Source organism: Elephantulus edwardii, unplaced genomic scaffold, assembly GCF_000299155.1.
Source record: "Elephantulus edwardii isolate Elephantulus edwardi_28Jun2011 unplaced genomic scaffold, EleEdw1.0 scaffold00037, whole genome shotgun sequence".
Classification (NCBI taxonomy): Eukaryota; Metazoa; Chordata; class Mammalia; order Macroscelidea; family Macroscelididae; genus Elephantulus; species Elephantulus edwardii.
In genome coordinates, this window is record NW_006399787.1 from 11283532 (window position 1) to 11299210 (window position 15679).

Below are 15679 nucleotides of genomic sequence, written 5' to 3' on the forward strand. Positions count from 1 at the left end.
CCATCTCCCTAATAGAGGGTGGGACTCTGTGTGCCTTGGAAGAGGTGGAAGTTTAAGGCGTTCGCCCTAAAGTTGGTGCCTCGTGGAATGGGTCATATATGGAAGGAGGTGGTGTACCGAGGCCCTGGTGAAGAAGCCAAATGTGCTCTGAGGGGTGGGAAGGACTGGCTGGATTTAACTCCTGGAAAGCAGTCCTCACCCTAGTACCAGGCTTGCGGGCCTTATGCCCAGTTGTCCATCTCTAACTGGCTCTGATATGGCGTTTCCCTGGGAAAAGCATTAAGAAGATCGGAAGCCATCTTGCCTCTGCCATTGAGAGTATGGTATTTTTAAAAAGCTTTGCAGCGCTGTCCAAGAAAACTTTCTATACTGATGGAAAAGTTCTATATCTGTGCTGCCCAATATAGTAGTCACATGCAGGTGTTGAACCATGTGGCTGGTCTGACTCAGGAATGGGTTTTTCAATTTTATTTCCTCTTCATCAACCTAAGTATGGGATAGCGCTGCTTTAGGGCATGCAAAGTGTTTTTAATCCATGTTTACACTCAATAGCACCCTAAGGTAGAAATGATCAGTCCCATTTTATGGAAGAGTCAACAGAGGTATCAATGAGATGGGATACACCCAAAGAGACAAAAGTAGAATGCGACTGAGCTGAGACCAAGCCAATGATGCACTGACACGGTAACTGGAGTACGTAGGGGTAGGTGTGTTGGAGTCAGTGAGATTGGCTCAGGAGAGGACAGGGTTCAGGGCTATTGTGTGCCGGGTTACTGTGAGTCACATAACAACAACAATGACAACGATGCCCTTTCTACTCTTCTACACCAAGTTGACAATCTCCAGAGATTCGAGGTCTAGTAGAAGCAGCCTCTGTGAGATTCTCTATTTAGAGTCTCCCTGGGACCCACCCATTCCGAGTTTGGTTTCCTCCCAAAGGTAGGGGTTTTTGTGTGGAAAATCTGAGCAAACTTCTGATTGACTGCTTTGGAACTGAGTGAGGATAGAAAGGGCGCAGCCAGGAAGGTGGAGACCTAGGGGATTGGCACCTTGTATTTCGTGATTTCAAAGTAAATTTGGAAATTTTCTTTTTATTGCTCCCCCCTTTTTTTTACATTCTGCTAGCTTCATAGGGCTGGACTCCCAAAGCTGGGATCTTCCACATATCCAGTCCTCTTCCAGTGAGGAAGAGCATGGCCAGGGTGTGTGGAAGAGATAGGAATCTCGAAGAGCATCCACCATGAAGGGCTACAGAGGGCTGTTGGCAGTGGGTCCAGGGAGGCAGCTTGGCAACACATCCTTCCAAATGTCCAAAGAGCTATCTCCAGTAGAGAGCGATGGGGCATCTCCTGGCAAATGAAGAGCAACATCAGATGGCTGAATCTGGACATTGTGGCTTCATGCTTGATAACCACTCCCTTAAAATTATTCAAGAGTCCCTTAGTGGTATGTTGTTGTTATTGTTGTTAAGGGCCGTTGATTCATAGACAACTCATAGTGACCCTATGAATGAAAGACCTGGACACTTGTATAATTTTCATCCTTCCTCCAGGTTCATAGGGTTTCTGGAGGCAAGCTATTTTGGAAGTGGATGTCACTCCTGCTTCCAAGCTTGTTTTAATCAGGGAGCTTCACCAAACACTGTCCACCATGAGTAATCATTATCACATTTGACACATCAATGTCACAGTGTTCAACTTTACAGCCACCACGAGTTACTTCTGTACAGCAAGTGGACAGACAGGGCTATATGACCTGAATGTTTAACCAAAAACAATTAAAAACAAGCCTGAAGGCCATTGATTAAAGCCACCCACCTTTGGCTTGGTAGCATCACTTTCTATCCACTAGGCCAATTGATCTCTCTCTATGCTGCTACTGCTGTTGTTAAGAGCTATAGCGACTCTATGAACAAAAGACCTGAACACTTGTACAACTTTCATCCTTTTTCCAGAGGGAGCTCCCCGATTAAAGCAAGCTTGGAAGTAGGAGTGGCATCCATTTCCAAAATAGCTTGCCTCTGGAAACCCCTATGAACCTGGAGAAAGGATGAAAGTTAGTGGTATAAACATGGTTAATGCATTTGGTTGTTAGTGAATAGTTCAGAATGCCTGATTGCCTGCCTGTGAAAACCCTGAGGAGCCCAGTTCTCCTCTCACACACGTGTTGCTGTAAATCACTGGTGGCGATATAATTAATCAACAAAGATATATTAAGAGCCACAGTGGGCTGATTTCTCAAGTATACTGTGCGCTCTTCCGTCCTGGAGAAGAAATAGGAGGGATAAGGCTCCAAGCTCAAACATGTTTTGACATGATCTACTATAATTGGGGGACTTTATGAAAATGCCAACAAGAAAGAGGTCCTGGAACTTCCCCTTCTGGGCTTTCAGCATTTCTTTCTTTGCTTTACGGAGCAAGCTCCTGTTCTTATCTCCCGGATCTGAGGTGGACGATTTCCTTTCTTATAGTTAAGTTTGGAAATCTATGTTCATTTGACGTGGGAATGATCAGCTTCAATCTCATTTAAAGAAAAGGACACACAGCCACTACTTTTCCCTTCTTTCCAAAGGCTCCTCAAGTTTTGGATTTCTTATGCCAGTAAAATCTCCCAAAATAGCTTAGATGTCAATGTATAGTGGCAATGTTTCCTTTTTCCAAATGAGATTGTTAGGAAAAATACCCTCCAAACATTAACCAAAAAGGTAGGCAAGTTCAGAGAAAAAGACACCCTTTTAAGTGGGGGAAAATAGTGTTATAAAAGGGGAAAATTGTCTTTTCCTCACTATAAGGCAGACCAGGGAGAATTCTGGTGGCACAGTTCACAGAAAGTTTCACAGGGAGTTACCCAAGACCAAGTCTTGTTTCAGTTCAAATCCATCAGCAACTCCTTGGGAGAAAGTTGGGCAAACTCCTCCTACACCATTTATAGCCTGAGAAACCCAAGGGAGGGCCAGCTGCAAGTCGATTTGGGTTTGAGCGCAGTGTGTTTAAGTTTATTGTTTTTAGGTAAACCAGTAAGAGTTTTCATGAAAATGTCCTCTCTCACAGGTAGGCACTCAGAACCACCATGGTAGACCGTGTGAGAGTGGACAGAGAAGTAACTCCTATTCCATTCCTATAATGCAGACAGTCAGCTCAGCAGACAGGCAGGACAGAACCCTTGACCACTTCGGTGAGGAATCAGGCTGTTATTTATATCTTGCAGAGACTAGTGGAAACAACACAAGAGGAGGTGTAAGTGAAAGACGTTAAGTGACAAGCCTGTGAAGTCTGGTTCAAACCCTCAGAAAACGTGAAGCTTGTCAGGATCTGTCTCTGCACATCAGGCCTCCATACAAAGTGTCCTCAATGGTTGACCCGGAGGGGTTATCTTCCCAAGCAGACTTTTCTGCCAACAAATCTGACTGGAAGTGAATGTTTTGTAGAACTTCTGTTTACTCAAGATGTTATATGCATGTATAAAATGCCATTATAATAGCTTTCCCCCTAACCACTCATTCTGTATGAGCTATTAACTGCACTGATCAAAGTTTGCCCACTCTGGGTTTCACTAAGGATCTAACTTCCTGCTTGATCAAGGGCTCTTGTGGTTATTCGCAAGCAGGCCACTGGGCAAAGCTTCCTCCAGGGACTTGTCTTGTTCTCCTGGCATTCGGTTCAACCAAGAGAAGGTACTTAATGATTGCTTGTGGAATGTGTTAGGAAAGAAAACAGAGCTTGATTCTTAGCCGAAGATTTCTATAGACCTGTTATCAAGTTCAACTCATAGTGACCCCAGATGTGTTAGAATAGTCCTGTGCTCTCTGTGGATGATTTTTCAGTAGGAGATCACCATGCCTTTCTTCCAGTGCACTTCTAGATGGACTTGAACCTCCAATCTTTTGATGAGCCACTGAACATATTAACCATTTAGCTTGAGTTCTAGAGATCTTGTCATTAAAGTTAAGAGTAGGTGACCCCTGGAGCTCAGAAGGAGAAGAATTGAAGCTAGACTCTTTTTCAAAATGCTGCTTATGGGCAAGGGCTCCCCAACTCAGATGTGAAAGCAAGTTCCAAAAAACCGTGTGTTGGCTTGGTCTTGCCAAGACTTTGGTTTCTGCCAGAGGGGATGTCTGGGTCCCAGGAATAGAAGTAGTGTGGCACACATAGCCTACATGGGATATTACTCAAGCTGCCCATTTCTACTCTATCACCCAAAAAACCCAGGGTCAAGGCCTGTCCAGGACTTATCTCCACCTTTATGCTTGCTGGTCACAGTTTAGCTGCTGTTTCTGGCAGTGGTGACAAGGATCCAGTCAGCTGGTGACTAAGGCAGCTTGGACGGATGCCTGCCAGTGGATGATCTAGAATGCTATAGTTTGCATTCAAGGAATGGTTCTGGGTTATAATGCTCTGACATGGTTTACAAACCTGGCAGGCCTCAGGGTCTACAGCCCTGAGGAAGATGTTCTGGTCCAGGGATCCACCAGTGGACTGTTTGAGATCCCAGAATAAGACCTGATATTTTCCTGCTCTCCTTGTTCCTCACCCCAGACTAAGCAGACTGGCCCCTGGGTCCACTTTTTGGCCTTGAGCTCAGTCTACTCACCTTTGGGAGTCTGATCAATATCACCTTCTACTTGCCTTCTCTTCTTCTCCCTACTCCCCACCTTCGCTTCCGTGACCCAGCACTAACCTGCCAATTCAGTACTAATCACACCGCTTATGCATCCTGGCTTCCATGCTACATGGTGTGCTGGAGGTGAACTTGAAGTCAACAGATTCCTTTTATTTCACCATTAGCTCCAGGCCAAGAGTGAGAGGTGAGAGGGAGGAAGAACCATGCCAGCCCTACCTAGGCTCATACCTTGTGTAGTTGTGAGAAAACCTGGATTGGATTCCAGTCCTACCTCCTTCATTGATTAACTGGATGACAACAGGCAACTCTCGTCAACTTTCTGAACTTCAGAGGTGTTATTTGCAAAATAATTGCACCTGGGCAGAGGCTTGCTGCTAGGATTAAATGAGATCTTGTATGCAAATACAGTGCCTGGAATATTGTAAACACTCAACAGACAGTTGATGCCATCATCATAAATAATAACAACTTATTATCGTTACGCTTCGTGCTATGGTCTAAGATGACAAAGAAGCATAAGGGGCAATCAAAACACTACAAAGGACTCATTATATTATTTGGGGAATTGAGACATGTTTGTGAAAAGTCCATTCTACTTCATACCTAGTAAGGCTGTTACAAAAAAGCAAGATAGAAAGCAACAATGGAATGATGGAAAACATTAAGTGTTGGTGAGAATGTGGAGAAATTGGAGCCCTTGTTCGTTGCTGGCAGGAGTGTAAAACGGTGCAGCCAACGTGGAAAGTAATTTGGTAGTTTTTAAAAAAATTAAACTGAATGATCCAATTCCATTCCAGTTATATATCCAAGAGAAGTGAAAACAGGACTCAAACAGATACTCAGTACCATTGGTCATTGCAGGACTACTTATAAAAGCCAAAAGGTGGACAACCACCCAAGTAGCCATCAACTGATGAATGAGCATGTGTTACAATATGGAGGAACCTTGAGGGCTTTATGCTGGTTGAGAGAAGCCACAGCTGATTGAAAACGTCACATATAGCATGATCTTACTTATATGAAATATCTAGACTAGGCAAATGCCTAGGACACAAAGTAGAGTAGTGTTTACTAGGGAGCTCTGGTGGCCCAGTAGTAAGGACTTGCTCTGCCACGTGCACTCCACTCGAATCTACCAGCTGCTTTATGAGATAAAGATGAGCTATCTTCTCCTGTGCTATTTATTGCCCCTGAAAAGCTACTGGAGGGTCAGCTATGAATCAGTTCCCACTCGAGGGCACATAACCACAACAGAAACTGAAAGAATGGGGAATGGGGAGCTATTGCTTAGTGGTACAGCTTACAGTTGAGGTGATATCAAGCTTTGACAATAGAGAGTGGGGATAGTTGCCAAAGAAGCCCCACGGCACTATAGGTGCCACACGGCATGCCCCGTGGCTGCTGTGCACAGAGGTGCTGCTCCTAGTGTTCAGAGGAGGGAGCGGTGGGAGGTGGGTTATTAGAAATGGGGAGGTGGGCCTTAGGTAGTGGAGAGAAGCAGGGATGGAGATCTAGGTAGGGGGCACAGTCCATGCAAAGCAGAGGGTAAGGAAGGCAGGGGCTCTCTAGGACAGTCTTCAGCACTAGGCCATGAACTTGAATCCCAAAAGCTCTGAGGAGCCACTCAAGACTTCTGAGAGGGAGATGACATGGCCAAGTGGAATTTTGGAGAGTTACCCATCCAGTCCCTAGGTTTGGATTCTAGGCCTGTTCTCCGGGGTTTAGTTCTTGAAACCTCCAGCACCTGGTCTGATAGTTTCGCAATTGCACTTAGAATAAAATCCAAACTGTCTTCAGTAGGGATCTGTGTAGCCTGACCCCTGCCTTCCTCCTGACCTTGCATAGCTCTCCCCTCCCCATCATGGCCCCCAGCCCTCCTTGATGTCTTGAACATGCCAAGTTCCTTGGAGCCGTCAAAGCTTTGCGCTGGAAGACCTCATCTTCTCCTGCCCGCCTCCTTTCACCACCCACATCTCACCCTTCAGAGAGGCCTGCTCTGACCACCCAACTCAAGCTCCTGCCTCAGGCAGAGATCCTTATACCACCCTGTTTGTTTTCACAACTCTTGAATAGCCCAGTACACTGTGTTATTGTTTTCTTGTTCTTTGTCATTCTTCCCTATTCATTTATAAGCTCCATGTAAAGCAAGGGCTGTGTTCCCAAAGCATCATTGTTGTTAGGTGCTGAGTCTGACTCATAACAAGGAATTGCGGCACAGCTTCTTGCCACTAGGCCACCAGTGCCCCCCTTCAGAGAACGTGGTCTGGCTCATACTGGACCCTCTAAAACCAAATGTCTCAGGTGCTTCTTAACGCAGTAGGAAGCCTGTCAGTCTCATAAAACCAAGTGTTTCATCCATCTGTGCCTCATTCATTCTTTATTTGTGGAACCTTCTCCAACATAGGGTTCCAAAGGTACTGAACGAATAGGCACAGATGGATGAGACACTTGGTTTTAGAGGGTCCAGGATGAGCCAGACCATGTTCTCCTTTGGTCATACATGTTCCCAGGTGGGACCGTGGAGAAGTCCCAGAGGACACATCCCTCAGCCTGACTCTATCTTGGCCCTTGGTCATTGGAAGTGACTTCAGACTTTGTAAGAGGATGGACAGTGAGGAGAGAAACTGTGGTCTGAATACTAAATGGTGGCTTGGAGCAGGAGCTGAGTTCCAGCCTTACCTTGTCCCCAGATCTGGCAGGTAGGGCTTTTGCCCCTCTCTCAGGGGTTGAGAGATTGAGAGCAGATGTTTTCTCTGACTCAGGCCAGAAAAAGAGAGACTCTTTCATGAGGAAGATGCCTTCAAGAGAGCCTTAGATTCTCCTAACCTCCCCAGGCCAGACTCATGGGATTTATGAGGAAACTGAGGCCCTGTGAGTTCAAGATCACACAATTGAAGACAGACAGGGAAACAATAAAAATGACACAAATCTCCTGACTTTTGCACCAGTGCTGCCCATAAAACAGACTTCCTCAATTTACATTCAAAGTCTACTGTTTACATCTCTCTTCTAAGTTATGAGACTGGGGGGGGGGAGCAAAAACAAGATAGTGAAGGATGTGATAAGAGTGTTAGAGAGGAAGCCTCCCTCGCAGGGGTGTCTGCCTCAGGTAGCGAGTCCACTCCACAGCTCTGGTTTTTTAGTCCTGCACTGGTCCAAAGGTCAAAGGTGAACCTCATCCTGGAGGCTTGTGGGTGAGAGAGAAAGACATGGGCCAAGGAGCCTTCTGAAGTTGGACGTTTGGCTGCCAGCTTGCATGGGGGACGGAGCAAGCAGCACCCAGTCCTCTCCTTTGAGCAGGAAGACATGCGGGCAGCCTGTGCCTCAGGCCCCCCATCCCTGTTGTCACCTTTCTCCTGTCTCCTCAGCTGTGTGCCAGCCGCCCTGCCAGAACAGGGGCTCCTGCAGCCGACCCCAGCTCTGCGTGTGCCGCTCAGGCTTCCGCGGAGCCCGCTGCGAGGAGGTCATTCCAGAGGAGGAATTCGACCCCCAGAACTCCAGGCCAGCACCCCGACGCTCAGCTGAGGGTTCTTCCAACCTGCGCAGGAGCAGTGCGGCCAGGGAAGACACTGTGGCCACAAGCCGGCCATTGACACCACAGCTGTCACTGGCCAGGTAAGTCCTCTCCTCGGTGGGGGAGACCTCAGAATCCTGGGGCTCAGTCCCTCTCTGGAGGGCCTTCTTCCTTAGGGCCATGATCTCCTCCAACATTTGGAGAAGATGTTAGTGGAGAGAGCCAGAACTGCCCTTCCTCCCGGCCCCTTCCCCTCATCAATTGTCCCTCCCGGGTGCCAGGTAGACAGGAAATCAGATATTGGGGTTGGCATGAAGCCTCCACCCTTGAGCACCTGGGAGAAGATGGAGAGGGGGTGTATGGACCAAAGTCTCTAATTTTGAACTTGACTTTTGTTACTTCCTAGACTGGTGACCTTGGGCAAGTTCCCAAAACCGTAGCTTCAGTTTCTCATCAATAAGATGTTATTGTATCCCGTTGACTCAGAACTGACCCATAGCTGACCCCCTAGTGGGTTTTCAGAAACAGTACATTGCATGGGAGGAAACTACCCATCTTTCTCCTGTGGAGCAGCTAATGGATTCGAATCATGTACCTTTGGGTTGGCAGAGCAATTTCTTACCAGTAAGCTGCCAGAAACCGCTAATACCCACCTCATGGAATTATTGGAAGGATTGAATTAGTTACCGTAAGGAAAATGCTTAGAGTAATGCCTGACATGTAGTAAACTCTAAGTCTTGTTTCTTCTCCTTGTCCACCTGTGGTCTCTGGGATGAGAGAGGGGCCTTCTGCCTGACAAAGACCCCGTAGTTCACTCCCTGCCACCTCTCTACTTGGAGGAGAAGAGAAGGAGTATCTGAGGGAGGGGCCGAATCAGTGGTGAGGGGAGTGTTTAAGGACAGAATTCCTTGGTCTCTTGGCAGCCCATCTGGCTAGACTTTTTCTATTCACGACAGGAAACCTGAATTTTGTAAACTGGTCCATTTCTAGGGGCTGTGTTTTCCTTTTGGTTTTTCCATTCCTATCCTACTTAGGAACTTCTTTATGAAATATTGCAACCTTGTTTTACTGAACTGAGGAGAAAAAAAAAGATGGGTCCCTCAGGGAGAAGAGGTAAAACTCAGGGGATTTTGAAGTAACTTTGAGATAAACTCAGGGGATTGGTTGAAAAGGAAGAGAATGAAGATGCCCAGCTCCTCTGAAAGGGGGGAGACCAGACAGAGCAGGATGCTGGTAAAATGGAATTCTGAGCCCCTGAGCACCCAAGCAGTTTTCCAGGAACGAGAATAACTGAAAGACGGATGTGGATCAAGGTCTAGGAAGCTCTAAAGATCAAAAGAAAAGAACCAGCTCCTCTGGACCAGATCTGGGGATGCTGATGTAGAAAGCAGAGCGAGCCAGGAGCCTGTGAGCAGCCAGATGGCAGAGCAGAGGGTCCAGGATGGGCTGCGAGCAGGTGGGTGGGGCCTGAGCCAGGGCTGGATTATCCAATAAGCAAGGTGTTTACTTATTGTGTCTATTCAGTAATCTGTAGTGAATAGGGAGCTCTGGTGGTTTAATTGTAAGGAGGTGCACTACCAACACAAAGGCCTGCAGTTCGAATCCACCAAATTTCTTCTGGTGCAATTGATAGCCTCTGGAAACTCCCTGGAGGGTCATCTATGAGTCAGTTCCAACTTGCTGGTGAATAACAACAATAGTGATTAATTCCTCGGTTTTCACTACATCTAAAATTCTGCTTCTAGGCATGGGTGGTACCTGTGTCTCTCCCAATCCCATCACACTTTCTTTCAGAATCAAAACCTCTTTGAGGATTTACAGTGCCTGACAGGGATGCGGGGTGTGTAGTTAAGCAAGGTAAACAGGAACATACTTGTGCTTATTTACTAATCTGTAGTGAATACTTTTACATATTTTTCACCACACACAGCCATTCTTGAGGAGTGGTGAAAAACTAATCTGTGGCAAAATTGTTCACTACAGATTAGTCAAATAGCTCAGGCAAGCTGGTGCTTACCTTGTTTAAGGGGAAATCTGTCCCTGGTCTGAGCCTTGTTCTCATGGATCCCAGGTGTGTCCCAGGGGCCTCTGCCTGGAGTGAAGGCTTTTGGGGTATGCAGTGGAGAGGCCAGCCAGGGCGGGTGCACAGTCCTTTCAGCTGGGCTTCCCCTACAAACTCTGTTTTAGTTTGTGAGCTTCCTTCATTGTACAAGGACTTTATCCACTGTGTGTGTGTGTGTGTGTGTGTGTGTATGAGCAGTTGCTTGTCAAGTCAACCTGCCCCCTTATGCTCTTGAATTACACTCTCACCTCCTCAAAAAAGCCCTCCCTCATTCCATCAGCCCTCAGTTGCTGCATGCAGCGTACACTGGGCTCTTCTACCTGTGAGTCTCTGTCCTGCATCTGAACTTGAACTCTGGGTGGCCTATGACTTTGGAGGCAGGGACTCTCTTGTGCTCTTAGGATTTCTCCATAGCTCCTCTGATGGTGGCATGGTACATAATTTATCAGGCTGCTAACCAAAAGGTAGGAAGCTCTCGTGGCCTAGTGGCAAGAAGCCATGCTGCAATCCCAACAACACATGGTTCGAGGCCACCAGCTACTCAGGAGAAGGGTGGACAGTCTCCTCCAATGTGATTAACTGCCACTGAAAACCCACTGGAGGGTCAGCTATGGGTCAGTTCCAACTTATGGTACACAACAACAACCACCAACAAGTCAACAGTTCAAATCCACCAGCCAATCTGTGACATTCTCGCATAAGATTTACAGCCTTGGAGACTTGACGGAGGCCCTATGAGCTGGAGCTGACTCACTGTCAGTGAATCCTCCCACAGTGCCTGCTTAGTTTATAGGAGGCATCACATTCATATTAGTTGTCTGAGACTTGATCTAACTGAAGAGTCAGCCTTCAACAGCAGCCCGTTCCCAGAACCTCCTGTGACAGACAGTGTGACTACCCCCCTTGCCATGTTCCAGTCCTTAGTGTTCATTTGCTGGCTGACCCCCTACTGCTTCAGGAGCTCTGAGAACAGGGACTGCTTCCTCTTTGTTGATTCATTTATCCCTGGTACTACCACTGCAGTGTTGTTGGCGAGGAGTATTGAGTATCCCAGGGGCTGCCAAAAGAGTAAACAAATCTGTTTGGAAGAATTGCAGGCCGAGTGCTCCTTGGAGGCATGGATGGTGAAACTTCATCTCATATTCTCAAGGCGTGTTGTTAGAGGGTGCCTGTCTGAAAAAGACATCATGCTTGGAAAGGTCAGTGGAAGGGGGAGACACTCAACAAGATGGATTGACACAGTGGCTGTGGCAATGGACTTGAACAAGCTGGAGACTGTGACAAACGTGCAAGATAAGACAAGGTTCTGCACTGTTGTTCATAGGTTCTCCATGAATTATGGTCTGCTCACCTGCAGCTAACAGTTACAACAACCATAGTAATGACTCTGCGTGGCACATAGTCAGTGCTGTGTCACTGTGCATTGAATCAAGCAATGAATGGGATAGATGCTGGGGAGAAAAGGATATTGCTAGGGAAGGAGAATAAAATGAGATAGGGGTGAGTCTTTCAATTCTAGAGAAGGTTTCATGTGGTGCAGAGACCAAGGCCCTGGGTAAGGTCTCAGGCCAGGCAGGTCCCTGGGCTGCAGCTCCACAGTGCCCTGGCCAGGGGCTACTGTCATGTTTCTAATAAGAAGCAACCTCCGGGCCAGCCCAGTTTCCCTCTGCCCTGGTGCCTCAGTGCCATGAAATCTGGGAAAGTCCAAGCGGGCCCCGCTGCTGGCCCAGCTGTGTTTTGCTTTGGGAGGCCAAGTCCCGCTTGCCTGGCGGTGTCAGACATTTCCTGTGCGCCTGGCCAGGTTTCCCAAGCAACTCCTGGCCTCTCTCCTGATAGCAGCTTGGAAAGACCCTTTGTGTCCAGCGCAGGGCACTCAGAGTGGGGAAGCAGAATGTCCGGGGAGGAGAGACACTGCAAGACTGGTGATGGTTAGAGGCCAAGAGATTGGTGTCCAGAAGGGAGCGGAGAAGGAGAGGCCAGGAGAGTCCCAGGCAGTAGTTGGGGCCCTTGGGAGGGCCAGCCATGCTCTGACATTGTCCAGCTGTGCCTGGACTAGCTGCAGGGACACTTTCTGAGCCCTGGACCCAGGCATGTCATCCAAGGCTTGGACAAAGAGTCTGTCCCACCTGGGGGAGAGATGGGCAGGGAGAGAAGGACCTTGAGAGTTTGGATAGAAGGGGGAGGCAACCAGCATGGGTACCAGCAGGCTTTGAAAAATAGTAGAGACCAGTGTTTTTCCTACTTTGATGGTTTGTAATTCATCTGGGATCATGCAAATCATCAGATTCACATGAAGTTCTGGATTCAGTCAGTCAGAGTGAGCATCTCTCAGGTGCTCTGAAGCCCATGTACTAGACCTTGAGAGTGAGGCTTAGAGGCTGGGTTTTAATTCTATATTTGTCACTTACCAGCTAGGTGGCATTAGGCAGGAAGCTTAACCTCCCGGTGACACCTGATAGGACTGCAGGGAGGATTAAATGAGATCATGTGAGCAGAGCCCTTAGCCTGGACATGAGCTGTCATCAGTGGGCTTATTCTCTTTGCCAGCAGGACTGGGGCAGATGAGAGGCAGGGGGTAGGCAATAGAGAAAACTCTCTCTGTGTGTGTGTGTGTGTATGTGTGTACAGACATAGGATACAGAAAGGCCTGCTCTGGGGAGAAGCGGTAGCCCCAGACCTCGTCTCATGAGAAGAGTGCAAGCATGCTCTGCACCAGTAGTGGTTTTGACGGGTTTGGGATATGACTTCCACCAGGGTCATTCTCACCAACCGCACATGAGAAGAGTCATTGGAGCCAGCACCACGGAGCCCAAACCCTTAGAGGCTGAGGCCTGAGGGCATCCTAAGCAAACTTGGACAATATTTATAGTAAGGTGCTTGCTTCATCAGCACATATATTGAAATTGAAACAATACAGAGATTAGCATGGCCCTTGCCCAAGGATGACATGCAAATCCGTGAAACGTTCCACTTTTTTAGGGTTAGAAAAACTATGATTTGTTCACACAATGGAATACTATGTAGCACTGAAAAACAAGGAACTTGTAAAGTATTACACATGCGTTACCCTGGAGGACATTATGCTGAGTGAGACATCTCAGTCACAAAAGGACAAATACTGTATGACATTACTGTTATAAAACAGGTCTGACATGCGGTTTTGGAGGTAACTAGGTGTTCAGTGAGCACTGCATTGAAACAGATGAAGGAAAGAACTGTCTAAAAGGAATATATGATTAGGCATTATTTGTATGACAACAGCCCAGAGTAAGAGGTGGAGGAAATTATGCCACAATGAATGAATATACTTTTTTTAAGTGAACTGGGAGGTGGGTAGGGAGGAAAATGTGCAACCATGAGTGAATGAAAATCCAACTAATCTTTAAACTTTCATTACAATCACAAGAAAATATTTACAGTAAGGGCTCTGGAGGACAATACTATGGAGGACAGATGGGAATGTCAGGGAATCTGGGAAGCTGTGGGCCTGTGGTGGTTTCTCTCTTCAGGCTGATCCCCCGAGCTTTAGCTGTGGGGAGGGATTGTACATGTATTGGGATGGTCTATCAGTATCCCCATCCTCATCCCTGGGGCATCTCACTTGAGTGAGCTTCCTCCTCCTTCCCCTCCCTGGGCTCAAGGGTCAGCATTTTTCCAGCCCAACTTCTTCCTCACCTTTTAGATTTCCTTCTTTCTGAATATCTACCTTGTTAGTCACTATAGCGGTTTACTGTCATTGCCATAATACGTGAATACAGAGTTAGCAATTTAAACACATACAGATGGATTCTCTTCCAGCTCTAGAGGTCAGAAGTCTGACATGAGTCCGTGGGTTAAAATCAAGGTGTCAGCAGACGGTGTTCCTTTCTGGAGGCGCAAGGCCAGAGAGTCTGCTTCCTTGCTTATTCAGATGGTTGGCAGAATTCAGTTCCTTGTGGTTTTAAGAGTGAGGTCCCTATTTCCTTGCTGGCTGCCACCTAAGGGCTATTTCTAGCTTTGGAGGTTAACCCACATTCCTTTGTTTGTGACCCCTTTCTTCTTCTATCATCAGAGCTAGCCAGGGCAGGTGGAAGCCTCATGTTTTCAATCTTCACGACCTTCCTCCTCTCTGTGTCCCAGTCACTGGTCCTTGAAGGACAGTAGTGTCACATGTCATCCTTCCTCTGTCCTCCTGTCTCTGGGCATCTTCTCTTGTAAGGACACCATGATACAAGGTTAGGAGCCATCCTACTCCAGTGAGACATCATAATGACTTAACTGGTAACATCTTCAAAGACTATTTCCAAAGAGGGTTACGGTCACACATTCTGGAGTTAGGAATGTCAACATGTCTTTTTGGGGGGTAAGTTAAATTCATGACGCTTCTTTTCAGGCCTGTCCTTCTCAATGAGGTGCTCTGTGTTCACCATATTTGACACGCCCCCAAACATGCTTGTTTTCTACCTAGTTACTTTCCTGCCTGCTGTTGGCTACAGTAGTGCCCTTGCTGCCCAAATATTGTTCAAGCTGAGAATGTCCCCAAGACTCACTCTTTAGAGCCCTGAGCCTGGTTAAGGAGCCAACCCAATACATTACACCATATATATTCTTTATTAGAGAGCTCTGGTGGCTAAGGAGTTGTGTCACCAACCTGAAGGCTTGAAGTTCAAATCTGCCAGCTGCTTCACTGGAGACAGATGGACAATCAATTTTCTTCTTTGTCTTACAATCTCTAAAAACCCATTAAAGGGTAGGCCCTGAGTCAATTCCAACTCAACAGCATATAACAACATATTCTTTATTTGGAGTGTTGTTTTAATTACCCTAGAAAATGTCAGGTCCAGAGGACAAGGATTTCATCTGTCTTCCTCCTTGGCCTACTTCTCCAACACCCTGAACACACTTCAGCCCCAAAGTGAGGTTAAGTCAATACTTGCTGAATGAGTGAACTGGCTTACTTCTCATGACTCTATAACAGGTTCCCAAGCGTTTCTAGTCACTTGAGGAAGGAAGGCTCCGAGAGGTGACGTTACTCTCCCCGAGCGTGTGGCCCCAGTATCTCTATGGTTGGCTGTTCTGCCAGTGGACCGAGGGAGGGAAGGGCAGCTTCTTGCAACTCTTGCTAAAAGACCAGTCTATTTTTTTTTCCTAGAGAAGCAGTTTATGCTGATTACCTAGAACTTACACAAATATATATGTATATATGTATACATATATACACACATATATACATACATATACATGCACACATATATACATACGTACCTATATCTCTGTATCTCTATCTCTGTATCTATCTATATATATCTTCACTAGTTTTTCTCCCCTAGAGAACTCAGCCTAAGACACTGACCATTGTTCCCTGTAATAGCGAGATTGATACCCTGGACAAGAAATTAACTTTTCCTTCCAGAACAAAATTAGTACTTTCTTGTTTCTGAAGGCCCTTTATGTAGGCAACAAAATATACTAAAATAAAGTACAGAATTATCATTCTCCATTTT

General features: G+C 46.7%; 1 protein-coding gene across 1 annotated transcript in view; it reads left to right on the top strand.

Moving 5' to 3' along the window:
• The window catches only part of LTBP2 (latent transforming growth factor beta binding protein 2), a 148136-nt gene that overhangs the window by 19942 nt on the left and 112515 nt on the right, over positions 1-15679 (top strand). Inside the window, 1 exon segment of the mRNA XM_006884680.1 lies at positions 7989-8235. Within this exon segment, the coding sequence (XP_006884742.1) occupies positions 7989-8235 (247 nt within the window).